General features: G+C 37.9%; 4 protein-coding genes across 4 annotated transcripts; 3 read left to right on the top strand and 1 right to left on the bottom strand.

Annotated features, from left to right (window-relative positions):
* Nucleotides 1-4602: 4602 nt before the first annotated feature.
* On the bottom strand, nt 4603-5186 carry LOC141014329 (cystatin-B-like). Its single transcript, XM_073488068.1, has 3 exons — nt 5118-5186; nt 4911-5015; nt 4603-4737 (listed from the first exon to the last, which is right to left on the bottom strand). Exons 1-3 carry the CDS (start codon nt 5184-5186, stop codon nt 4603-4605), a joined length of 309 nt encoding a protein of 102 aa, XP_073344169.1.
* A 5514-nt stretch (nt 5187-10700) lies between these two features.
* LOC141014650 (cystatin-B-like) lies at nt 10701-11510 on the top strand. The gene is made up of 3 exons (XM_073488529.1): nt 10701-10803; nt 10906-11007; nt 11178-11510. The coding sequence occupies exons 1-3, from the start codon at nt 10732-10734 to the stop codon at nt 11304-11306; spliced, it is 303 nt and encodes a 100-aa protein (XP_073344630.1). The 5' UTR covers nt 10701-10731; the 3' UTR covers nt 11307-11510.
* Nucleotides 11511-16890: 5380 nt separating this feature from the next.
* LOC141014649 (cystatin-B-like) lies at nt 16891-18319 on the top strand. The gene is made up of 3 exons (XM_073488528.1): nt 16891-17025; nt 17117-17218; nt 17392-18319. The coding sequence occupies exons 1-3, from the start codon at nt 16945-16947 to the stop codon at nt 17563-17565; spliced, it is 357 nt and encodes a 118-aa protein (XP_073344629.1). The 5' UTR covers nt 16891-16944; the 3' UTR covers nt 17566-18319.
* Nucleotides 18320-23785: 5466 nt separating this feature from the next.
* On the top strand, nt 23786-24431 carry LOC141014802 (leukocyte cysteine proteinase inhibitor 1-like). The gene is made up of 3 exons (XM_073488716.1): nt 23786-23914; nt 24019-24120; nt 24297-24431. The coding sequence occupies exons 1-3, from the start codon at nt 23843-23845 to the stop codon at nt 24429-24431; spliced, it is 309 nt and encodes a 102-aa protein (XP_073344817.1). The 5' UTR covers nt 23786-23842.
* Nucleotides 24432-25753: the final 1322 nt, after the last annotated feature.

The following is a 25753-nucleotide window of genomic DNA, read 5'->3' on the forward strand; positions in this document are numbered from 1 at the left end:
CTTCGATTCAAAGGTTGGGATTATTTAATGCCAAATGTAGTAGCAGTTCACCATCAAGCAGGGCCTCGTTAATCTCAAATTAAAGCTCTGGTTTCATGATTCATATCCAGGTGTGCAGACAACCTGCTCCCTGAAACAAGCTTCTTTCTGTAAGTGTTCATACACTTGAGGGAGCCAAAGAGTTTTTAAACCGTTTGGAGCAGATGAAAATGTGTTTATATATGTGTTTTCTTATACAGAAAAATATTTTAAATTGTTTTTCTGTAAATATGCCTACACCAATAGCCTTCCACTAACTGTTTAATGGCAACTTTATACCCCTGCTACTGAACACTTCTCCTTCGCCAGGATAATCCATCCACATGACAGGTGTGGCATATCAAGATGCTGAGTGAACAGCAGGATTATTGCATAGGTGAGTGTTGGGCTGGTCACAGTCAAGAAGTGTGAAGTAATAAACGATAAGATAAGCCTTTATTATCACTAGAGGAGAAATTCTGGAGAAAGAAAATGTCGTCTAACCACTGGGCAACACAAATCACGATCACAAATCACTCCCAGTGTATAACATTTAATATGTTGGGATAGAAACGGCTGAGTAATATTTTCAGTGACGTGTACGGTGTGCTGTCGTGCTGGTAGGAGCACGTTCTCAATGTCTAGTTGATCAGATTGCTTGGTTCAATCTGCTTATTGTATAACAGAAAAAAATATTGATTGTAGTTGCTTTAGTTATTCCATATGATAAGAATCTGAATCATATAATACAGAAAATATTTTGGCGGTGCCACAGTGTTAGCTGGAGTTTGATCAACACTGACCGCAGTGACGGCTGTGGTCACACATGTGCTGTATCTCCACCCAAAATCTGACGTATTGGAGCCACCTTCTAGTCTGTATCCAGGGGTGGGTACACACTATAAATATACCTGATAACCAGCTGAAAATAAACAGCTGAGACTCATAAAAGCAACCAGGTGACTTCTCTGTTAACTTCAACTGAACTTGTGACAATGGCTAACTTGCCAGGAGGATTCAGTAAGACACAGGATGCCACTGAGGACATTCAGAAGATCTGTGATCAGGTGAGCTTCACTCTGTCTTCGTTCTTCATGACCACCAAATCACAAATCTAATCACATTTCATTTCATTCATGCAGGTGAAGCCTGACGTAGAGAAAATGACAGGGAAGAAATACATGGAATTCAGAGCATTTAAATTCTGGAGTGAGGTTGAGACTGGACAAATCCACATCTTGGTAATTAACACTGTGATTTGAAAGAAAGGAGCAAAAGTCTCATATTTATAATGAACGTGAACTGTTAAACACATCCCTGATGTTAGAAAATCTGCACTGATCAACAACACCAAATATATACGATTATACATGTTTAAAGGTACAATCTGTTTCCTGCAGGTGTATGTTGGAGGACCTTCTTATTCTTCTTCTGATCTTCTTCTGAAAATCCTCCAAAACAGTGAGACAGGAAAGATCGAACTGCTTGATGTCCGGGAGAACCATCGCAAAGACGATCCCATCAAAACTTCCTAATGTGATCAGTCTGTTTCAACTGCTCACTGCCTCCACGCTGCAGCCTCATGACAACATTCAGTTTCTTTGTCCTGAAATGATTTCAATATTCATTTCCAATAATGTTACATGTGGTGTTTCACTCCAAAATATTAACACGTACAGTATGTGAGGATGTACCCTGTTGGAAGGGAGGAAGTTGAATGATCTATTTTGAAAAGGAAAAATAAAGCATGCATCAGAAAGTGAGATTTATTATCATTCTTAATTGCAAGTGTTGCCTCAATGATTAGTCAATGATTCATTTTTTTCAAATTGAACAGGCCTGGTGTAGGCTAGTATTGTTTTAGATTGTATTATAATATGTGTATTTCTATGCTGTTTAATTGTCACTAGATGGCACTGTTGTCAGATTTGAAGTTCATCAATATGGTCTTCTCTCAGTTTTCTTCAATATGTGAAAGGTTTCACAACACTGTATAAACAATTCAGCATCATTGGGTTGTCTGCCGTCTAATTTAATAAATTAGTCTACTGCAAATCAAAAGCCTCGGATGGTGACACGTCTTGAACTTTGATTAGTTATTGAGTAACACAAAAATGTCTGTGGAAGATTCCTGCATATGACACATATTTCTTCAGTAACAGATACCATCTGTTGGAGGAGCTTAGCATCCTTCCAATACATACCAACTAAATGAGAAAGTTCAGTGTTTATCAGCTCCGAACTACGGAAGCCCTAAAGGGCCATGCATTCATACATTTTATTTCCTCCGTTTTCCCGTGATAACGAGTTCATTTCAATTGTTTTCTCGAGATCTCGAGTTATTATCTCAAAATAACAACTGCTGTTTTCAAACAAATGAAATTAACTCGTTATCAAGGGAAAATGGAGGAATTAAATGTATGAATGCATGGCCCTTTAGGGCTTCCGTACCGAACAGCCAGTTCACGTGACTGTACACTAGCCGTAAGCTAACATTAGCAAGCAACGGCACACACCGAGAGTGTGTGTGTGTCTGTGTGGTTAAATTCAACAGAGTGCTGTAGGGATGATGCCCATGTTCCCTTGACAAAAAGCCTCTTGGATATTTGAATTAGATTTTGGATTATTGCTGAAAATAATCTCTGTGGCAAGCACAAGGTTATGATGCTTACACGTTTTGTTCAGCAAGATAATCTTCACAGACCAACACCACTTTTGTGATTTTCGATGTGTAAATTAAATCACTCGCATTAAAAAGCTAATGTTAGGACATAAACAGACTACATTCGATCGCATGACTTCAATGTCACCACCACTAAGCGTTTTACTACACAATTGCTGTACACATTTTCTGTAGACTGATCAATGCACAAGTTGTAAAGTTAGAGTTAGAATAGTTACAACTGAAGTCGGCCTGTGAAGACAGACAGTAGATGAGTCTCTGTGTTCGGCATAAACTTCTGTAGTCTCATTTAGCCACTTGGTAGCAACCACCGTTTGCTAAGCGAGGTTAACCTACTCTCTGAAGCGTGTTCTTTCATTTTCTGGAGACATTTCTTCATCAGGAGTCATTCGACATAAATATGTCAGTTTTTGGTGTGTTTCTCTGTGCATCTCCCACAGACTTCGATACAACTGTCACCACGGCTGTACAAATTAGTCTACTGCAAATCAAAGCCTTAAATGGTGACACCATCTTGAACTTTGGTTAGTTATTGAGCAACACAAAAACTTCTGTGGAAGATGATTTCCTGCATATGACACATATTTCTTCAGTAATGGATGGTGTGGGGGAGCTTGGCATCCTTACAAAACAAACAAACTAAATGAGAAAGTTCAGTGACAGGCCGGTGTCAGCTGACTTCCTTGTTCTCTGTCCTGACATGCAGATAACTGAACATTCACTCTACATTCTTCAACTAAAACTGATCCAATCATTACTACTGGTATAAAGACAGATTTGTATACCAGCCACAGACAGGACATCTGAGTCTACTCATCTAACGTGATCACACTGCTCACTGCCTCCGTGCTGCAGCCTCATGACAACATTCAGTTTCTTTATCATGAAATGATTTGAATATCCCTTTACAATCATGTTACACGTGGTATTTTGTTTCCAACTACTAACACATACAGGATTTGAGGATGTACACTGTTGAATGATCTATTTTGAAAAGGAAAAATAAGGCATGCATCAGAAAGTGAGATTTATTGTCATTCTTAATTGCAAGTGTTGCCTCAAAGTCACCACTAGACCTTCATTATAAAATGTGTTGGGTTGTTAACTTACTTTATTCCAAATGTTTCCAACAATGTTCAAATCCAGAGGAATCCACAAGTTTACTGTAGGTGCGTTTCATTAGGTCGCCACTGCTACAGTGCAGCAAGTGAACGAGACTAAACTTAACATGAATACGTTTCAAAATTTTAAACGACGTCGAGAATATTTGTATCACCTCGGTCCTGCCAGCATCACTGTCATGCTAATGATGACGTTAACTTACTGTCGTCATTAAGCTCACCCTCTTATGTTATATTGCAACATATCAACTTAAATGACTTTGTTTTAAAATCAAATATACAGTAAATGTATTTCATTGATCACTGCTAGTTTTCTGTTCAGTGTTATATCCACCCCTCACATGGTTGAAGTGACAAGACTTTCAGCGCTCTAAACTTTAAACAAAAAAGTAAAATATATGTAAAGTATATGAATAAGAATATCATGATTTAATGTGTCAAATGCCTTTTTAGGATCCAGAAATACTGCGTCGACTTCCTCACCTTTATCAAAATGTTGATTTAAGCTTTTTTTATATAGGCCAAACTTTAATGGCTTCAATAACTGACGTGCTACAACTTTTTTCCAGATCTTTAGAAAATACACACAGGACACAGGATATGCTTCAGGCTTTCTTTATTTCTTTAGAAAGTAGTTCATTGAACTTGCTCCTTCCAAACAGCAACATTTTGATCTTTATGTATAATGTGACATTCAAAATCAAAAATCATGTATTGTGAATCAACATTGTGTGAAATCATTTCAGAATGAAGAAGCAGAGTACTGCAGCCTGTAAGTATTTAATTGTTGAAATGTTCAAGGGGGTCGTCTTGCTTTTTGTCCTCCAGTACACCGCGCAGCTCAAGATATCCTCCATTACAGGGAAGTGCTTGGTAGACAAACAGATGAATGGAGTTGGGTCCTCCAACACGAACCTGCAAGAAAAAGAGAGGAAATTTGGACTTTAATTAACATATTCATCTTGATCTCATGTTGTTGAAAACTGAGGAGCAGTGTTAAATGTTTGCCAAGATGTCACACTTCATTCAGTTCATGTATCTGAGACATTCTTACTTCTCTTTAAAATAAATATCACAATATTAATTACCTTGATGAGGTAGTTTGTTCCATTCACAATCTGATCCCTGTATTTAACTGCTCTGAATTCCTGGTATTTCTTGTCCGTCGTTCTCTCCACTTGGCTCTTCACCTGTGTATGAATTAAATAAAATGTGAGGTAAATCCAGACTGATGTGCAGACCACAGAGTTTTATGTAGAGATTGTAAAGAATGAAGACAGAGTGAAGCTCATCTGATCGCAAATCCACTGAGTTTCCTTAGTAGCATCCTTTGGCTCACTCCATCCTCCGACTTTTATATCCATTGTGTCAAGGTCTGTCGAGTTTAACGGAGAAGTCAACTTTCTGCTTTTATGTCTCAACTGTTTCAGCTGTGTATCAAATACACATGTATTTATATGGAGTAACCACACCTGCATACACCTGAAAGGTGCCCCCACTATATGTTGGGTGGAGCTACATGTGATCACAACCATGATATGACCGCAACAATTAAAACTTCAGTGTCGGCTTCATCCTCATTTCTTACATTCTGTACACTCCCCAACCAGTTTTAATCAAAGAAGTATGTATCAAATGTGTTTATTTCCTCCACCTGTCAGATGTGACTGGCAATAAGAAAGTTTCCTTGTTTGTATAATCAGTTCTGATTAATTTGTTTGTTTCGTGCCATAACTGTTGGACAGTGTGCCAAATGTTAAAAGATATGTTACAAATATAGCATTAAAAGGCCTTCAGACCACAAGATTTGATCAATATTAAGCATGAACTGATACCGCAAACCACAGCATTTATGGCTTAAGCTATTTTGCCATGCCTGTCCATGGATGGGTCTTTCCAATACATTAAATAGAGCATCAAATACACAAGAGACAATACAGACACATATTTACAAGAACACGTACATTAAGAACACAGAAGTCATAACTCAATAAGAAAACACAGACCAATACACCTCACTAATCATAATACAGTCAACGAATACAAGCTCCAGATCATTCATGATTACATGACTGATCCCCCTTCAAAACATGTTTCAGTTTGAGGTTTAAATGATCACAGTCAAGATCCAATTTGGGTTCTGCAGGCAAAGAATTCTACGTTTCGATCCCCCGAACAGAAAAAGCTGCCCTGTTCTGGGGACATTATTTTCCTTTGAGAACAGCTTGTTTATTTAGTTGTGGAAAGTTTGTATTATTACCTCATTAATATTGTAAATATTAAAATTCTGAGTTTGAATTTCTTCTCCAAAACTACATAGAGCCCCTTTAAGAATCACGATAAGACTTTTTTAATGCTTCCTTCTTTTATTTCTTTAGACAGCAGTGCAGTCAAGAATGAAAGTCTTGACACTCATGTTTTAATACATTCAAGATGTAAAATGATGTAAAATAAAGCAACATTGTGAAAAATCATTTCAGAGCATTTTAATGAGAGACTGCAGCCTGTAAGTATTTAATTGTTGAAATGTTCAAGGGGGTCGTCTTTGGTTTTGTCCTCCTGTACACCGCACAGTTTAAGCCCTGCTCCATTACCGTTAAGTGCTTGGAAGACAAACAGATGAATGTAGTTGGGTCCTCCAACACAAACCTGCAGGAAAAAGAGAGGAAATTTGGACTTTAATTAACATATTCATTTTGATCTCATGTTGTTGAAAATTGAGGAGCAGTGTTAAATGCTTGACAGGATGTCACACTTCATTCAGTTCATGTATCTGAGACATTCTTACTTTTCTTTAAAATAAATATCACAATATTAATTACCTTGAAGAGGAAGTTTGTTCCAGACACAATCTGATAACTGTATTCAACTGCTCTGAATTCCTGGTATATCTTGTTCATCTTTCCCTCCACGAGGCTCTTCACCTGTGTATGAATGAAGTAAAATGTGATGTAAATCCAGACTGTCGTGCAGACCACAGAGTTGTGTGTAGAGATGTATCAAATCAAATCAAATCAAATTTTATTTATATAGCCCAAAATCACAAGTGAACGACATCCTCTGTCCTTAGACCCTCGATTCGAGTAAGGAAAAACTTGCCATCTTGATGGAAAAAAAAGACCCTTTTAACAGGGAAAAAAAAAGACGATGGAAGAAACCTCAGGAAGAGCCACAGAGGAGGGATCCCTCTTTCAGTACGGACAGTCATGCAATAGAGCGTAAAGAGTGAAGACAGAGTGAAGCTCACCTGATAACAAACCAGAGCTGCCTCATCTACACCCTTTGGCTCACTCCATCCTCCGGGTTTTATATCCATTGTCTCAAGGTCTGTCGAGTTTAACGGAGAAGACAACTTTCTGCTTTTATGTCTCAACTGTTTCAACTGTGTATCAAATACACATGTATTTATATGGAGTAACCACACCTGCATACACCTGAAAGGTGGCTCCACTATATGTTGGGTGGAGCTACATGTGATCACAACCATGATATGACGGCAACAATTCAAACTTCAGTGTCGGCTTCATCCTCATTTCTTACATTCTGTACACTCCCCAACCAGTTTTAATCAAAGAAGTATGTATCAAATGTGTTTATTTCCTCCACCTGTCAGATGTGACTGGAAATAAGAAAGTTTCCTTGTTTGTATAATCAGTTCTGATTAATTTGTTTGTTTCGTGCCATAACTGTTGGACAGTGTGCCAAATGTTAAAAGATATGATACAAATATAACATTTAAGCATTAAAAGGCCTTCAGCCCACAAGATTTGATCAGTATTAAGCATGAACTGATAGCGCAAACCACAGCATTTATGGCTTAAGCTATTTTGCCATGCCTGTCCATGGATGGGTCTTTCCAATACATTAAATAGAGCATCAAATACACAAGAGACAATACAGACACATATTTACAAGAACACGTACATTAAGAACACAGAAGTCATAACTCAATAAGAAAACACAGACCAATACACCTCACTAATCATAATACAGTCAACGAATACAAGCTCCAGATCATTCATGATTACATGACTGATCCCCCTTCAAAACATGTTTCAGTTTGAGGTTTAAATGATCACAGTCAAGATCCAATTTGGGTTCTGCAGGCAAAGAATTCTACGTTTCGATCCCCCGAACAGAAAAAGCTGCCCTGTTCTGGGGACCTTAAGTTCTGTCGAGTTTAACAGAGAAATCAACTTTCTGCTTTTATGTCTCAACTGTTTCAACTGTGAATCAAATACAGATGTATTTATATGGAGTAACCACACCTGGATACACCTGAAAGGTGGCCTCACTGCATGTTGGGTGGAGCCACATGTGTAAGCACAAACTTAAAACTTAACTTAGATTCATCTGACTACTTTCATTTAATCAAATGTATGTTGCAATCAAACAAAGACTACAAATGTAGTAGCAGATCACCATCAAGCAGGGCCTCGTTAATCTCAAATTAAAAATTAAAAATTCATATCCAGGTGTGCAGACAACCTGCTCCCTGAAACAAGCTTCTTTCTGTAAGTGTTCAAACACTTGAGGGAGCCAAAGAGTTTTTAAAACGTTTGGAGCAGATGAAAATGTGTTTATAAAAAAAGTGGAATTGACCTTTTTGACATTTACAGTATGATCTTTATTTCAATTTTATTAATTTAATCTAATTTATCGGTTTATTAAAGGGACAGTGCAGACTGATAAACATTTCTGTAAATGTGTATTTTTTCATCTCTAGTCTCACAAAGTCACAAACTTACAAAGTCACTGCTGGTAGGCAGTGTTTAATTTCCAACGTTTTAATCCAGTATATGATGATATTCAGCGTTGGAATGGAGGAAGTTGATTGAACTATTATTTATTGAGACGTACAACCTCTTTCCTGCAGGATAACGTGGGAGGAGACAGTTACCTTCTTCTGAGAGTCCTCGAAAGCCTTTTACGATGTCAGGCAGGAAAGATCGAGCTGCTTGATCTAAATGACGACCTATCTATGAAGTGAATACTGTAAGTACACTAACCTACATGGTTTAAGAGCTCTGTATCAAAATACAAGTTATACTAAAAGAACTGCCGATTGATTTTTGAGAACAAGGAAGATATATTTTCAATAAAGCTCACAGTATACACAACCTCTATGGGACCTTGTGAGAAAAATCTATTCTGTTTTATGTAGATTTCCATCAATAATCTTTAACTTTCTAATCTGACTTGAGCTGCTCAATGTGCTATTTTCACTTAAGTCACTAAATATACGACTTTAACAGCTAAATTATTTTACTTCTTCTCATCTGCTCCTTAATAGTTGTTTACTTTTGGAATATGGCTCCTGCCATAGTTCAAAATAGGACTTACATTAGTCCTCTCCTGACTGTAACAGTCCATCATCTGACGTGATTATGCTTTGTGTAGGCCAGACCTACTCAACTGGCGGCCCATGGGCCAAATGCAGCCCTTCAACAACCTCATTCTGGCCATTTGATCATTTTGTCAGTAGGCTAATCAGTTAGTTATTTCTGTTGCTCATCACAAAAATACTTCAATTAAAAGTTTAACCCAGGCTGTTTTACATACTTCCATTATTTAAAAAAAAAAAAAGGGGGGGGGGGGGGGGGGGGGGCATTGTTTATTCCTGTGCCCTTGAAAGTATTATGCTTCTTTTTTAATTGTGAAAACTAAAAATGTACAAGATAATTAAATTCTGAGCTTTACAGGTCAGACATAGGGAGCGTTGAAGTCTGGCCCCTGTTTCACTTTTTTTTCAAATTGAGGCTGGTATTGTTTTAAATTGTAATGTGTCTATTTCTATACTGTTAAATTGTCACTAGATGGCACTGTTGTCAGATTTGGTTGATGTCTTAAGCATACAAGTTTGAACTGCAGCCCCTGGTGTCAGTTTGCGAACACTCGCTCTAGGAAACAACTTTCTCTAAAACCTGTTTTTGTTTACATTTTAGCAAATTTCACTTTGATACTGAAGAAAACTTAAAAACATAATAATTGTCAGGCGACTTCTGGATTTTTTATACTTCTTTGTTTATTTGTATGGTTTTATAGGTCTACCTCTGAGCACTAGATTAGGTTTGTGTACTGTCTGGTATTAGGGATTGCTGAGAAAGACACTGTTCATTAGGAGCATGCATCAGGGAGTAAATGGTCATCTTACTTAGTCTTACAATGTCAGCTGAAAAAGGCTGGTTCATGCAGCTGTGGACTTTCATTATTACCTCAGTGTTGTAAATATTAAAATTCAGAGTTTGAATTTCTTCTCCAAAACTACGAAGTACCCCTTTATAATAATCTCAATCTTACAGTGGATACAAAAACACAATAAGGTTCAGCACTCAGCTGTGTTTTAAACCCTGTACCAACACAACAATGGCCTTCCTTGTTGAAGTTCATCCAATATGGTCTTCTCTCAGCGAAAGGCTTCACAACACTGTATAAATAATTCAGCATCATTGGATTGTCTGCCGTCTAATTTAATAAATTAGTCTACTGCAAATCAAAAGCCTCGGATGGTGACACTGTTTTGAACTCTGGTGAGTTGTTGAGTGACTCAAACAACTTGTGTGGAGATGATTTCTTGCATATGACACATATTTCTTCAGTAACGAGTGTGGGGGAGCTTGCCATCCCTACAGAACATACATAATAAATGAGAAAGTTCAGTGACAGGCCGGTGTCTACTGACCTCCTTGTTCGGAATCTGAATTACACAATTTGAAGCAAAGAAATTTTGAAATGTCAAGGTGTGAGCTGGAATTGGGGAGTAATTCATGAGCAACACTAACCTCAGAGCCACCTTCCTGCCTGTATCGAGGGGTAGCCACACTGTATAAATATGCCTGATGACCAGCTAATAAATGAACAGTTGAGACTCAGTTGACTTCTCTGTTAACTTCACTTGACCTTGTGACAATGGCTCAGATGCCTGGAGGATTCAGCGAGACACAGGATGCCCCTGAGGACATTCAGACGATTTGTGATGAGGTGAGCTTCACTCTGTCCTCATTCTTCAAAACCTCTGCATACAACTCTGCGGTCTGCATTTCAGTCTGAATTTACATCACTTTTCATTTCATTCATACACAGGTGAAGAAGCAAGTGGAGGAAAAGACAAAGAAGAAATATGTGGAATTCAGAGCAGTGAAATACAGGAGTCAGGTTGTGGCCGGACAAATCTGCCTCATCAAGGTAATTAATGCTGTGATATCATTGATTCATATTACAGTATATGTATATGGACTGAATTCATTGTGACCTCTGGGGGAGTTGTTAAAAAGCTTCCTGATGGGAGAACATCCTCACTACACTCACTACAAAGATCAATATATGTACTTAGACGTACCATCTCTTCTGTGCAGGTTCATGTGGGAGGAGACGGTTACCTTCTTCTGAAAGTCCTCCGAAACCTTCCATGTAATGGAGGAAAGATCGAGCTGCTTGATCTAAACGAGGACCATCGCAAAGGCGATCCCATCGTACCTTTCTAATGCAATCACACTGCTCACTGCCTCCACGCTGCAGCCTCATGACGACATTCAGTTTCTTTATCCTGAAATGATTTGAATATTCCTTTACAGTCATGTTACATGTGGTGTTTTGTTTCCAACTATTAACACATACAGGATGTGAGGACGTACACTGTTGAATGATGTATTTTGAAAAGGAAAAATAAAGCATGCATCAGAAAGTGAGATTTATTGTCATTCTTAATTGCAAGTGTTGCCTCAATGATAAATCAGATTTTCTACAGGCCATGTGAGTACTTGAAGAATAAAAGATTTAGAGAGAATATCCATTTAAAGATATAGTATTTGATAATGCCGCTATAAAATGTCTAAAAACCATTAGACCTTTATTATAAAATGTGTTGGGTTGTGTACTTACTTTATTCCAAATGTTTCCACCGATGTTCAAATCCAGAGGAATCCATAAGTTTACTGTAGGTGCGTTTCATTAGGTCGCCACTGCTACAGTGCAGCAAGCGAACGAGACTAAACTTAACATGAATACGTTTCAAAATTTTAAACAACGTCCAGAATATTTGTGTTTATTTGTGTAACTCCTTCAGTGTTTATCAGCCCCGAACAGCCAGTTTACTTCACTGTGCACTGGATTTTGGATTATCACTGAAAGTAATCTCTGTTTATGATGCTTACACGTTTTGTTCAGCAATATAATCTTCACAGAGGAACCCCACTTTTGTGATTTTCGAAGCATAACTTAAATCACTCGCATTAAAAAGCTAATGTTAAGACATAAACAGACTACATTCGATTGCATGACTTCAATGTCACCACCACTAAGCGTCTTACTACACAATTACTATACACATTTTCTGTAGACTGATCAATGCACAAGTTGTAAAGTTAGAGTTAGAATAGTTTACAACTGAAGTCGGCCTGTGAAGACGGACCAGTGAGTAGATGAGTCTCTGTGTTCAGCATGAACTTCTGTAGTCTCATTTAGCCACTTGCTAGCAACCACCGTTTGCTAAGCGAGGTTAACCTACTCTCTGAAGCGTGTTCTTTCATTTTCTCCAGACATTTCTTAATCAGGAGTCATTCGACATAAATATGTCAGTTTTTGGTGTGTTTCTCTGCGCATCTCCCTCATACTTCCATACAGCTTTCACCACGGTCTGGCCCCAAAGCAAGATTTGGTGAGGCAACAACCCTTCCTTCATTTTTAGGTTCCTTGTCTACAAAAACAAAGGAACAATTATGGCACAAAGGAAGTGCGCCTGCTATTACACAACCAAAACAGGAAGAGGCACCTTTTTCTTTAAGTTTCTTAGTGGCAGATCGAATGGTGAAAGGTTTATAGTGAACCGTCCATACGCAGATGGTGTCATTACACTGTGCAATCAGTATTTAAGTGCTACAAATGTTATATGCAGATTTTGATTTCTAACGTGTTTACAGTATATTATTGCATTAAGAGTGAGGAGGGAGCAGCTGTGAAAGAATTTTTGCAAAGGCAGTACGTACTGAGTCTGGACTGACTTGTCCTCGCTGTATTTTGCAATGCAGGGAGTTGTTCATCCGCTGTTATCTGAGAGGAGTTGGGTGGAGAAAGTGGTGGAAGCAGGAATTTAGAGAGAAATTCTTAAAGGAGGATCAACAGCAGTCACAATAGAAAGCCAAAAGTCACGGCTTCATGTCGAGGCTGTCTTCTCCTGAGTCTTCCACAGGCTCATTCATCCTGGAGGGGTTGAGCTGCAAAGTGCCCTCTTGTCTACCCCTATAGACAAAACATGATGAAGTCCCCTCTCTTCACTATAGATATATCATGATTTTGTGGTGCCCTTCTGCACACAGCTGGTGCCCTTTTTTATTTTTTTTTCGCACCTAGCCCTCAAACATCCTGAGTCTGCCACTGTCACACAAACTATTTCAAACGCTCTAACGGCTGCAGATTCATATCAAAATGCTCTGATTCTTTCCCAAACTCAAACAAGAGAGCAACGTTCAAGGACGCGTTCATGTGATTTCGGAGAGGTGTGTGCCTGGGCGCTACCGTCCGGTAATGCCAAAAACAACACAGTGCATATCTCTTTTTTCCCTTTGGGTGAAAGACACTGGCAAGTTCAGTTTCGATCACAAAAATGCCAAACTGGTCGAACGGCGTCAAGGCTATTGAATGAAAGAAGATACTACAAGGAGTGGCAGTGGCTGGCCAAATTTTGAGAATGTGTCTATTTTGTTGTTGTTATCCTGCGTACACTTCCCACATTATATTCACTGAAGAAAAGGCACTTGTCACATCTGAGACAAAAGGACAGGTGCCCTTTAGCCCCCTTTGGGATCTATCCGTGCATTTCTGAGTAGATATATTTACAAAAAAAGTCAAAGGTTCAGTTTTTAATTGACAATGTGCTGTGGTTTGGCAATCTATGGTTTCCGATATTTGACGAGTTGTGAATGAGACTCAAAAATCTACTTTTCTTACAGATTGCACCTTTAAAAAAAAAAAGGAAAAAGTTTTTTTTTTTTTTAAATAAAAGTTTGGAGTGAACAGAGTGTAACCAAACAAAGACATTGACACTGACTGAAGTTTCCCTACTTCCCCCTACTGAGGTGACCAATTTGTCTGCAGAAGAGCTGCAGTCTCATATAAAATGCTCTCCTTCTTTATCCCAGAATAATCACACACTATGTAATATCCCTTTATAATAACGTAATAGGCAGTTTTGTGTGTGTTGACTGGTGAGGATATTCAGTGTTGAGGAAGTTTATTTTGAGATGGAATATTTTGCATAAATCAACAGAAAATGAGATTTCTTGCAGGTTGATATTCAGTTGAACAGATTTCCAAAATTTCAGTGGAGGTTTTGATTGTCTGCAACACAATTTTGGCTGATTTTGAAGTGGTCCAAATGATCTATGAACTAGAAGGAAATTACTTTGCTGGGACGCTTGTCTGAACACCAACAGAAGACGTGGACATTGTTTATTACCCCCACCAAGGATGTCATGTTTTCACAGGTGTCTGTTCATCAGGCTTCTTCTGTAGATGGCTGGTATCTATGAGTGAGTACAAAAGAAGACTAGGGTGGAGATTTGAAACATGTGTCAAGAGCATACTGTACTCAGTAACTGCGACTAGAAATATTGAAAGGAATTCATATCAGAGGGAACAAAATGAAATACAATCCTGTGAGGGTTGTGCTTACACATGTAGGAGATACACTAATAATAAACACTCGTTAATGGGGCACCACCTCCGTTATTTTGTCTATTTGAATAATCCGGAGGTAATTAATCAAATTCGACTGGACAAGTTAAACTTGTATCAATTTTAATCAATTTCAGATCAATTTATTCATCTCATATATGAAGCAGTGAGATTCTACACATATCCATCGGTTCTCCACATTAAAAACAAACCTGCACAGACAACGACATGCGGTTAAATATGTTTATTGACTAAATAATTCAGGTTAAATAAATGAAATGGCAATTTAAATGAATAACACAGGTAACAGGAAATGTGAAATAACTAAGTAATGGATTATTAGTGGAATATAGGCTGATGGTGAGATCATGGGTTAGGTTGAAGCATTTAAATATTACGGTAGTAATTTTTAATACTAACGAGACCCTAACCGAATTTCTCTTAAGCTAAAAGGTTAGAACCAGAGCCATATACCATCTCATGTATCATGTGTGAATCCAGCTGTTGTGAGTGATGGAGAGCCTACTTTCTCAGCCGAGTTGCGGGCCGCGGCAGCGGATTCCCTCGGGTGATTTGCAACTCTAGCTGGCGGTCCGATGGCCGGGGTCAGCTCGTCCGGTATCAGTCGGTTGGGCACCTCGGTCCTTTGTCTTAGGAAGAGGGCAGCTGGTCCCGTACCGATCCGGTGCAGATCTTGGCTCAGTGCCCAGCGGGATGATACCGCTAGCGAGCGCTGGGGGCTTGTCAAAGAGTCTGTCTTTCGTTGGAGAACCGCTTGCACGGTCTCGGACACAGCAAGTTGCTGTAGTCGTGATGATGATTGTGATAAAGATGTTCTTCTTCGTTTCTTCGAGTGGTTTTCAGGCTCTGACTTTGTAAACTAGATTTAACTTCTTGAATAAAATAACTGAGGTCGATACGTTGATCAGGCGGATCTTCCGTTGTTAGTTAATGCAAGATAATCTAAATTAAGTTCACTTCTTCAAAAGCGGGTTACGATACTTAACGGTATAAAACAAATTAAAACAGAACTTCGTTCTGGTACAAACTTAATAAAAGAAGCTAATCAATACTGCGAAAAATATAAAATGAGAAAAATCAACGCGTGAGCACTTCTGTTGAGATCGCTGTCTTGGAGCGTGTTTCAAAGTAAAGTGAAGAGCTTCAAAATAAGTTACAAAAGAAAAACTTAAACAAAACTTTTAAAAACAAAACAAAAACTAAACTAAACCTAAACCTGTAAACAAAACTAAAAAAAACTAAAACTGAACCGAGAGACGTGATCTCTCCGTTTTATTACTTGCAAATCGAGGCGTGTCTAGGCGGGGCTTACCGGCTTTTATCTCCAAGATTTAGTGGAGGTGTTAAGATTCACAGAAACTCACTGAACTAAACCGTGCTTCACCTTCTCAGTTTCTCACCATGGCTCAATAGATGTACTTTGTCTATCATGACAAGGATTATGACGTGATTAAACATTAATTATACATATTCAGCTTAATACTTGTTAAAACAAAGACATATCAGAGTCATTTACTGGTTATAACCATGACCATATTAAACAGAATATTTCTCGTCCAACTGTATCAGGACTCACCATCAGGAGGTGCTGTGGTTCCACCGAACACAGTACAGATTAAACATTAAAATTTGATCTCAGTCAATCTTAATCGTAGAGAAACGGGAGAAAGATCAGTTTTATGAGCTTCTCTTACTGTTTCTTAATATGTTAGAAATAAGATTGTGAGATACTGACTTAATGGTTAATTAGACATGGTCTGAAATCTGGAAGAATACAGAGGTCATTTGAATGGAATGTGAGCAGATAGCATCCAGATGTGTCATAAATTTAAAGAAGACAGAGTAACAGCATAGAAAAACACGTCAGAAGGTGTCCGATGTCCACTCTGTGAATGTTTGTGGATCAGAAGTCATAGAGACAGAGAGAGAAATAGGTAGAAAGTGATCAGGCGTGTTACTTAATCTGCAAATGTAAAGACATTGTATTAACACATTCTGAAGACATTCGTTCGTCCCTCCTGGTGAACTGTCACAGGTAACTTCATGACCTGTGTGAGGAGGTTCTGGTCAAAGGGAAAAGAGAGTTCAGAAATGGGAGTTTAGTTGTAAATTAATTAAAACTGTCCTCATTTGAAGTCTTTATGGTCCAGGAAACACTATCCTCTCTGCCAGGAGATAAGATGGCACCCCTGTAGCCTGTAAATCGTCTTCCTCCAGATGAAAGGGTTAACAAGAAACAACAGGCCTCAATATAATGCAGAGGCGATGGACAGAGGTTCCTACACACATGTAGCTCCGCCCAACATGTAGTGGGGCCACCTTTCAGGTGTATCCAGGTTTCTCAGTATAAATACATGTGTATTTGATGAACAGTCGACACACAAAAGCAGATAGTTGACCTCTCTGTTAGACTCGACAGCCCCTGAGACAATGGCGTATATTTGTGGGATGGTAGGAGGACATAGTGATGTGTGTGAAGCCACTGATGAAATTCAGAAGATTTGTGATCAGGTGAGCTTCACTCTTCAAAACCTCTACACACAACTCTGTGGCTAGAATTTCAGTCCGGATTTCAGTGACATTTTATTTTATTCAAACACAGGTGAAGGATGAAACGTTTAGTTTTACAAACGAAAAATACAAGGAATTCAGAGCCACTAAATACAAGCAACAGGTTGTGGCTGGAAAGAACTTTCTCATCAAGGTAAGTGATATTGTGATTTGTGTGAATGGATATAAGAAAGCCTCAGATACATGAGCTGAATTAAATGTGACAGCCAGGTGAGTTATTCAACACTGCTCCTCACTGCTCAAGAACATCAGATCAAGATGAATATTTTTACTAAAAAGTCCAAATTTCCTCTCTTTTTCCTGCAGGTTCATGTTGGAGGTGACAACTACATTCATATGTCGGTGTTCCAAGGCCTTCCGTGTTACGGAGGACGTGTTCAACTCACGGGTGTCGAGAAGGACAAAAAAGCAGACGACCCCCTTGAACATCTTAAACCACCTGAACAATGTCAAGTTTTATCGGCTACAATGCTATCATAAACCTTAAACTTTATTGTACAGCCAGAGCAGGAAAATTATCTTGGGAAAGTGATGCAGATTAAAATGCTTCCGCTTCTGAAATAATTCTGTTGCTTTACAAAACGTCATTGTTGATGTATGTCAAGTTTGATGACTGTGTCTTTGCAAATATGATGCAGCTGGTGCTTCCATGCTTTTGCTACCATGTTATAAACATAAGTTGTTGGGTAAGTGAATATAAATAAACTCTCTGTGAATGAGTTTAGCCTGGAGGGGGGTTGAAAGCTCTTCCTGTGTAGGTGTGGTCATAGTATATCTGCGTAAGACTTTAACTAATTGAGCAAGTGATGATTGTGTAAGATTACAACGGATAGGAGGAGAAAAATGTCATGACCATGTAAATGAAAAGGTCAAATAACATCTTGAGAGAATCCACGTGCTTCCTGTTAGTGGTTACAGTTCATGTGTATTATTTCAAAATGCTATAACAACTGAGGAGAGACTGCCTCTCCTCAGTCACACTGGCAATAGTTGGTGTTTGGAGAGAGCAGGTTTATTACACTTATTTCTAAAGCTAGAATCAAGAAAGCTTTAACAAGTAAATACATTTGTTGTGATTCTTATAATCAGCATTTGTTTTTGTTTTGTGAAGTCTGATTTCTAAAATAGATACTGTCTTGTTACTGACGACAAATGAAGCAAATAATAATTGACATGCTATTAATGGGATTTAAATCAAATGCTGAGTAAACTCAGAATAAAATCAATTCAATTTCATGTGTGCGACTACTAAATGGTTTAAAAGGGTATATGGAAAATCAAATCCTTGCATTATAATATAGCTGACACAAACTGATAATTTTAACAAGCTTTAACTTTGTGGTTGTGAGTGTGCTTCAGTTGTGTTCACTCATGTGTGAAAGACAAATACCCTAAGTGTCAGAAATACATTTTATGCTCTTTTGTTGGGGTATATGTCAAGCTTGATGCTATTGTCTTCTGTTACTGTATACGTAACTGTATAGACTCCTCACGGTGGGAAAAAATATGTTTGTTTTTGTCCTGCCAAGTAAAAGTGTTACTATTTCCTAAGAATAACTTTGTACTCATTGAATGGGAGTGTTGTGATTTGGCATCCACCCCTGCAAACATTTGGCATCTATCAAAGTCAAAGGCAGGCCTGTACCTGTACCTGTACCTGTGTTTTTTTTTATGCAGCCGAGGGATCTTAATAAATAATACTGCAGTACTGGTGCTATTATCATTTATATGCCCCATGTTATGCAGTTTGTCAGTTATGTTAAGATAATTACTGAATAAGACAATCATATGTTATGGTAATGTTACCTTGCTATGGTGATATGATGTCCATGTGTGTTTTTTGTTGATAAATGGATAAATTAGATTAATAAAATTGAAATAAGGAACATAATGTCACAAAAATGTCAGGGAATAGGCCTAGTCTACTCTTATAAACACATTTTCATTTGCTACAAACTGTTTAAATAAACATTTGCTCCCTCTGGTGTTCAAAAAAGGAACTATATTTAGTGTGTTTTAGTGTTTTATCAAAGATGCTTTGAAATACTCCAGAAATCCTGTTTTCTAAACTAAAGAAAGTTACATGACAGAGGCTGTGATCTATCTCTTTTTGTCTCAGGAGTTTTTCCACTGTCTCCTCTCTGATCCACATTAAAACATCACAAACCATGATGGAGATTTGTGTACAGTCAGACACACTCACACTGTGAGTCATGAGGGCTAACTGCAGTAGAAACTGTATTTATCAAAAAGGTTTACTGATGGAAGTTTAACCTGCTTTAAGTATAAATCAAGTGCATACACATGTGGTCAACTGACATCAAATTTATGACTCTTTGGGCAGCATTTTGGTTTGTCAGACAGACAAACACTTGATTTATTAGAATCTAATTAATCAAGTTTTTTTCATCTAATTATTAGATGATCTGTCAGACCCTTATCTATAATACATGATGGGCAAATATGACTAAAAATGCTGCTACAAGATGCAATTTAAGAAAAATTCCAGTTTCAAGCAAATATTAATCAGTTTTTCTAAGTCAAGGAGTTTTGCATGTTGCAGCTGTCGACTGTTAAAACCATTTAAAGAGAAATAAAAAAAAAACTTCTTGCAATTTTACATCTAATAATTTTACATTTACGATGTAAATCGGAAATTTGGAAAGGAGTTCATATCAGAGGAACAAAATGAACCATAATCATGCCATGGTTGTGCTTACACATCTAGCTCCACCTAAACATGGAGTGCAGCCACATTTCAGGTGTATCCAGGTTTCTCAGTATAAATACATGTGTATTTGATGAACAGTCGACACACAAAAGCAGATAGTTGACCTGTGTGGCTACTCCATATAAATACATGCATGTGATGGCCAGTGCAACACTTGAGGCACATAGACGAAAAAAAGCTGACTTCTCTGTTAAGCTCAACTGACCTGTGACAATGGCTGAAGAATGGAGCAAGACATTGGATGCCAATTGGGAAATTCAGAAGATTTGTGATGAGGTGAGCGTCAGTCTATCTTCGTTTACCTACATTTTATTTCTTTCATACACAGGTGAAGAGCCAAGTGGAGAGAACCACGGACAACGACTATGAGAAATTCGAAGCAGCTGAATACAAGGAACTGGTCGCCCTTCCATTTGAGTTAGCAATTGACTGGCTCACCAAGGTAATTAATATTGTAATATTATTTGCTTGATATCATGCCTTAGAGATGTGGACTGAATTAACTGTTATTACACCCACCTGAGTTATTTAACACTGCTCCTCACTGCTCGTCACTGCTCAACAACGTGAGATCTAGATGAAACCATCAATTTTTCTCTCTTTTTCCCGCAGGTTTATGTTGGAGGAGGGAGCTACATGCATCTGAGGGTCATTCGAGATGGTGTACATAAGTTTGAGCTGGTCGGTATACGGCAGCTCAAAACAAAAGATGACTCCATCGAACAGTTTTGATTTTGAATGTATTAACACAGAGATCAAAACGTGTTTGGAAGAAGCAAGTTGACTGCACTACCTGCTTAAGAAATAATAAAGAAAGCATAACAAGATGTGTATATATTTTTGGTGATTCTTGTATGTAGAATTTGCATTTCTTTTCTGGAGTCTGATTTCAAAAATAGGCTGTATGGCAGAAATGGTTACAAATTCATAAAAGGGGCACTATAAAGTTTTGGAGAAGAAATTCAAACTCAGAATTCTAACATTTACAATATTAATGAGTTAGTTTTTTTTCCATAACTGAATAAACAAGTTGTTCTCAGAGGAAAATGAGGTCCCCAGAACAGTGTTTGAAGCTAGAAAGGTGGCAGGGTCCGCCACATATAAACAGACGCGGATTGATGCACAGGCTTCCCTAGGCTGCAGCCTAGGGGCCCCACGTGTGGAGGGGCCCTGGCGTCACAGCTGTGGGGGACTTTTAAAACAAGGTGATTTCATCCCCCCGACTTTCTCCTAAGGTATTAAACCGTTTGCCCGCTCTCGCGGTGTACCAGTGTACTAAAATGGAGCGCACCTCAGTCCCCCATACATGAAAACCCATTGGCCAAGTTAGATTGATTGACAGCCATCAAGCCAATCACAGCCATTTGACCAAACCCACTAGTCCCGCCCCCCCGGGAAAGTAAACACGTACACGCTGACACGGAGCTGCCGCAGACAGCGAACAGAGCAGAGGCATGAAACGGTTATTTAACTAGTTAATAATGTAGGATTGTGTATTAGCATGTCCGCTAATATTAAGCAAGCCAGGTGGCAAACAAAGTTAATGCAAGCCAGGTAAAGTTAATGGTAACTGACAGATAGTTTTCTAGAGACATCCACTGATTTTGATATTATTCAACATTATCATTATTCTTTTTGTTAGGAATGCCAAACAGGAAGAGGCAGCAGAAGATTGACTTCTTTTTCAAGTCAAGTTGTCATTTAATTGGAGTTATGTGACAGGAGGGAAACAGAAAGCTAGCTTTCAATCCATAAATGCACTAGTTCAATTTTATGGTAGTACATTCATATTCTTGCATTGATGCCATGTAGGTGTTCATTTACGTAACTTAAAGCTATTTGTTGGAGTTTAAAACCTTCTTTTCAATGAAGAAAATCTCCTACATCAACTCATCCCTGTTACTGCTCTCAGAAACTAGAAAAGAATAGAAATGAAGACAATGAAATGCAATAAAACTATTAAAATCTTAAATAATAAGAGGAAATAAATAATATAGAGTACAATAAAGGCTAGGATGAAAGATTAGTTAAAACAGATTAGAACAATAAAATATATGTAAAATAATTAATAAAAAGCAGATAAAAGAACAAAAAAAAAGTATTGAATGTTTCCTAATCAAAATCAAGGCTGTTTGTTCTAAGTTTACATGTTCAGGAATATTAACATTGAGCTTTTTATGTAGGATGTTTCTGAGGAAGGGAAGTTCAGGAGTCAGGACAAAGGAGAGCATGGAGAAGATGAGGGAGAGAACATGAGAGAAGTTGGAGAGAAGACAAGAGGGAGATAACACAAGAGAAGAGGGAGGAACACAATGTTCTTGCCAATTTCACTCACTCAAACTTGTTTTTTAATAAGACATATACATTAATTTCTTAATACCATGGTATGTGATTGCTTGTGAATATATAATATCTTAGGTTAAAGAGCGTTGTGCTATAATGTACATTTTGAATGCAATATTATTTGCATATCCTAGTGAAGAAAATCTAGAAATGCATCGCATTAGTTTTGGAGACTGAAACAGAGGCCAAAGGTGGTTGGCACACACACACACACACACACACACACACACATTTAAAATTGCTGCTCCACCCCTGTGGAGGGGTCCTTGAATTGGTCAGACTATTTTTTAGAAATTTAAATACACTTGTATAATTATGGTAATTGTACAATAATGGAAAAATTCATTGACCTCTATTGGTCCATGGGGTAATAAAAAAACAAAACAGCACTGATTGGGCAGACACGGGTCACCTCATCCAATCAAGCTCATCGATTCGATTTGACCTACCTGTGTGCTAACTGGAGTGTGTGTGGATCATGTTTGCCAAATATTCTCCGACAGCATGATGCATAAGGGGGGGGCCCACATAAAAAATAGCCTAGGGGCCCATGACTACCTTAATCCTCCTCTGCATATAAACCAAGTAAAGCAGTATGAAATTGTGTTGTCCTTTAAGGTCAGTTTGTTTATTCAGTTTATTCAATCATGAAAACAAAGAAAGTTTGTTCATTCAGTTTGTTTAGACATAATAACAATAAATCGGTCAAAGAAGGTCTTTCTCTTCTGATTAAAATCTTTCCCAAAACTACATAGTGCACCTTTAATAAAGACTAATATTTTATTGAGGTTTACACAAACCTCAACATGGATATAGATTCTTAACTTCACTGTAATCTTGTGTTTGTGATTCAAAGGCTTTTCAGTGTTACTGATCTGATTATATATCTGATGATACAAACCAGGAGAAAACAGAAGAAGAAACATGTCATACATAATTATGCGATTAGAAAATGATTGACGAACAAACATAATGTAACCAAACAAGAAAATACACTACAGCAGGCTCTGTCGACCAACTTTTACAAATGAAGCCAAAACTAACATGCTAGTGAGGCTGTTCTGACACACAGTGATATGCTGATATTTAGCTTGTTCAACGTTCACCACGGTCTCCATCCTGGTGTAGTGTCTAAGTATACTGCTATATGCTAATAAGAAATATATTCAAATAAATCGTAGGGTGAGCAATGTCTCATTCAATGCTTCATTCCATATGTTGTGAAAGATATTTTGGTAGCTAGCTAAAACAAATGTAGCTATAACTTAAATGTTATATTTGTAACATATCTTTTAACATAAGGCAAACAGTGTCCAACAGTTATGGCACGAAACAAACAAATTAATCAGAACTGATTATACAAACAAGGAAACTTTCTTATTGCCAGTCACATCTGACGGGTGGAGGAAATAAACACATTTGACATACTTCTTTGATTAAAACTGGGTGGGGAGTGTACAGAATGTAAGGAATGAGGATGAAGCCGACACTGAAGTTTTAATTGCTGTGGTCATGGTTGTGATCACATGTAGCTCCACCTAACATGCAGTGGAGCCACCTTTCAGGTGTATCCAGATTGGGTTACTCCACAAAAATACATGTGTATTCTATACACTGTTGAAACAGTTGAGACGTAAAAGCAGAAAGTTGACTTCTCTGTTAAACTCGACAGACCTTGACACAATGGATATAAAAGTCGGAGGATGGGGTGAGCCAAAGGATGCTACTAAGGAAACTCAGGGGATTTGCGATCAGGTGAGCTTCACTCTGTCTTCATTCTTTACAATCTCTACATAAAACTCTGTGGTCTGCACTTCAGTCTGGATTTACATCACATTTTATTTAATTCATATACACAGGTGAAGAGCCTTGTGGAGGGAAAGACGCACAAGATATTCCAGGAATTCAAAGCAGTTGAATACAGGGATCAGATTGTAGCTGGAAAAAACTTCCTCATCAAGGTAACTTATGATGTGATATTCATCTGAAAGAGAAGTAAGAATGTATCAGATACATGAACTGAATTAAGTGTGACATCCATGTGAGTCATTTAACACTTCTCCTCAATGTTTAACAACATGAGATCAAGATGAATATATCTACAAAAAATGCAAAATTTCCTCTCTTTTTCCTGCAGATTCATGTTGGAGGACACAACTACATTCATCTGTTTGTCTTCCGAGATCTTCCCTGTAACGGAGGACGGCTTGAGCTGCTCGGTGTACAGCAACACAAAACCAAAGATGACCCCCTCGAACCATTCAACAATTAAATACTTACTTATCTTGACTGTATTAACACATAAGTATCAAGACTTTTATTCTTGACTGCACTACTGTCTAAAGAAAAAAAGGAAGAAAGCATTAAAAAAAAAGTCCTATTGTGATTCTTAAAGGGCCTCTGTGTAGTTTTGGAGAAGAAATTCAAACTCAGAATTTGAATATAGAAACAACAACAAAAGAAAACATGAGCATGAGACATCATTTTCACACATGGAGTCCAGACCTTAACCCCATTGAGAATCATCGGGACGTGCTGGAGAAAACTTTACGCAGCGGCCCGATTCTCCCATCATCAATACAAGAAAGACAAATCTCCAGGTTCATTTTGACATTTATAAAGAGAGACTTGACATTTTTAATTTAGAACTGAAAAAAAGTCAAGGCAGTCCTTCTTCTCAGACATTATCACCAAAAACATTAATAATGCACATGCCCTGTTTGCTACTGTCAACAGGCTAACAAACCCTCCTCTGCCAGTAGCCTCTGAACATCTATCTACCAGGGCCTGTAATGAATTTGCATCCTTCTTCACTGCCAGAATTCAAAAAATTAGACAAGCGGTCAGTGCCACCATACCAGGTACAGGAGGTGTGTTGTCCACTCTGTCCACCTTAAACCAACTCTAATAACTCTAACCTGCAAGAAATAATAAGGCATTTGAAATCTTCCTCCTGCTGCCTTGATATTTTACCAGCAGGGTTCCTCAAAAAAGTTTCAGACTGCATGATTCCAGATCTGCTCCAGATTGTCAACATGTCTCTTCTCTCAAGCGTCTTCCCCAAAGCCATGAAAACTGCAGTCATTAAACCACTCCTGAGGAAGAACAATCTAGATACATCACTAATGAATAATTATAGGCCAATATTAAACCTCACAATTTTAAGTAAAATCTAAGTCAAGGAGTTTTGCATGTTGCAGCTGTCGAACAGATAATGTTCTTGCAATTTGTAGTTTGTCCACATGTACCTACAGGTCTTTTACTGTGGCTGTGTTTTAACTGTGTCAACGTTATTAATGTATCATATGTACTTTTCATTTTGGCAAATTGAACCCATTTCTACTGTTAACCATGTTTTTTTTTAAAATCTTATAATTTTTTTAATCAATTTTAAAAAACACTTTGAATTGCATTTTGGTTTGTTTAAAAGGTGCTATATAAATAAAGTTTGATTGATTGAAATGTTTGCCAAATTAGCTATTAGCAGACTCTACTTGCAAGGTACTCATGAATGTACAGAAAGCTTTCACTGTTTCACTTTGATAAAGAAGAAAACCTAAAAACATGATAATTTCAGGCAAGTTCTGGATTAAT

Source organism: Pagrus major, chromosome 19, assembly GCF_040436345.1.
Source record: "Pagrus major chromosome 19, Pma_NU_1.0".
In the NCBI taxonomy this organism is placed as follows: Eukaryota; Metazoa; Chordata; class Actinopteri; order Spariformes; family Sparidae; genus Pagrus; species Pagrus major.

Coding starts and splice junctions, on each gene's coding strand:
- LOC141014329 (XM_073488068.1), bottom strand. CDS start 5,186: ATGGATATAAAAGTCGGAGGATGGAGTGAGCCAAAGGATGCTACTAAG. Junction 5,016..5,117: donor AAACTCAGTGGATTTGCGAT/CAGATGAGCTTC, acceptor TTAATTCATACA/CAGGTGAAGAGCCAAGTGGA. Junction 4,738..4,910: donor GAACAAACTACCTCATCAAG/GTAATTAATATT, acceptor TTTTTCTTGCAG/GTTCGTGTTGGAGGACCCAA.
- LOC141014650 (XM_073488529.1), top strand. CDS start 10,732: ATGGCTCAGATGCCTGGAGGATTCAGCGAGACACAGGATGCCCCTGAG. Junction 10,804..10,905: donor TTCAGACGATTTGTGATGAG/GTGAGCTTCACT, acceptor ATTCATACACAG/GTGAAGAAGCAAGTGGAGGA. Junction 11,008..11,177: donor GACAAATCTGCCTCATCAAG/GTAATTAATGCT, acceptor TCTTCTGTGCAG/GTTCATGTGGGAGGAGACGG.
- LOC141014649 (XM_073488528.1), top strand. CDS start 16,945: ATGGCGTATATTTGTGGGATGGTAGGAGGACATAGTGATGTGTGTGAA. Junction 17,026..17,116: donor TTCAGAAGATTTGTGATCAG/GTGAGCTTCACT, acceptor ATTCAAACACAG/GTGAAGGATGAAACGTTTAG. Junction 17,219..17,391: donor GAAAGAACTTTCTCATCAAG/GTAAGTGATATT, acceptor TTTTTCCTGCAG/GTTCATGTTGGAGGTGACAA.
- LOC141014802 (XM_073488716.1), top strand. CDS start 23,843: ATGGATATAAAAGTCGGAGGATGGGGTGAGCCAAAGGATGCTACTAAG. Junction 23,915..24,018: donor CTCAGGGGATTTGCGATCAG/GTGAGCTTCACT, acceptor TCATATACACAG/GTGAAGAGCCTTGTGGAGGG. Junction 24,121..24,296: donor GAAAAAACTTCCTCATCAAG/GTAACTTATGAT, acceptor TTTTTCCTGCAG/ATTCATGTTGGAGGACACAA.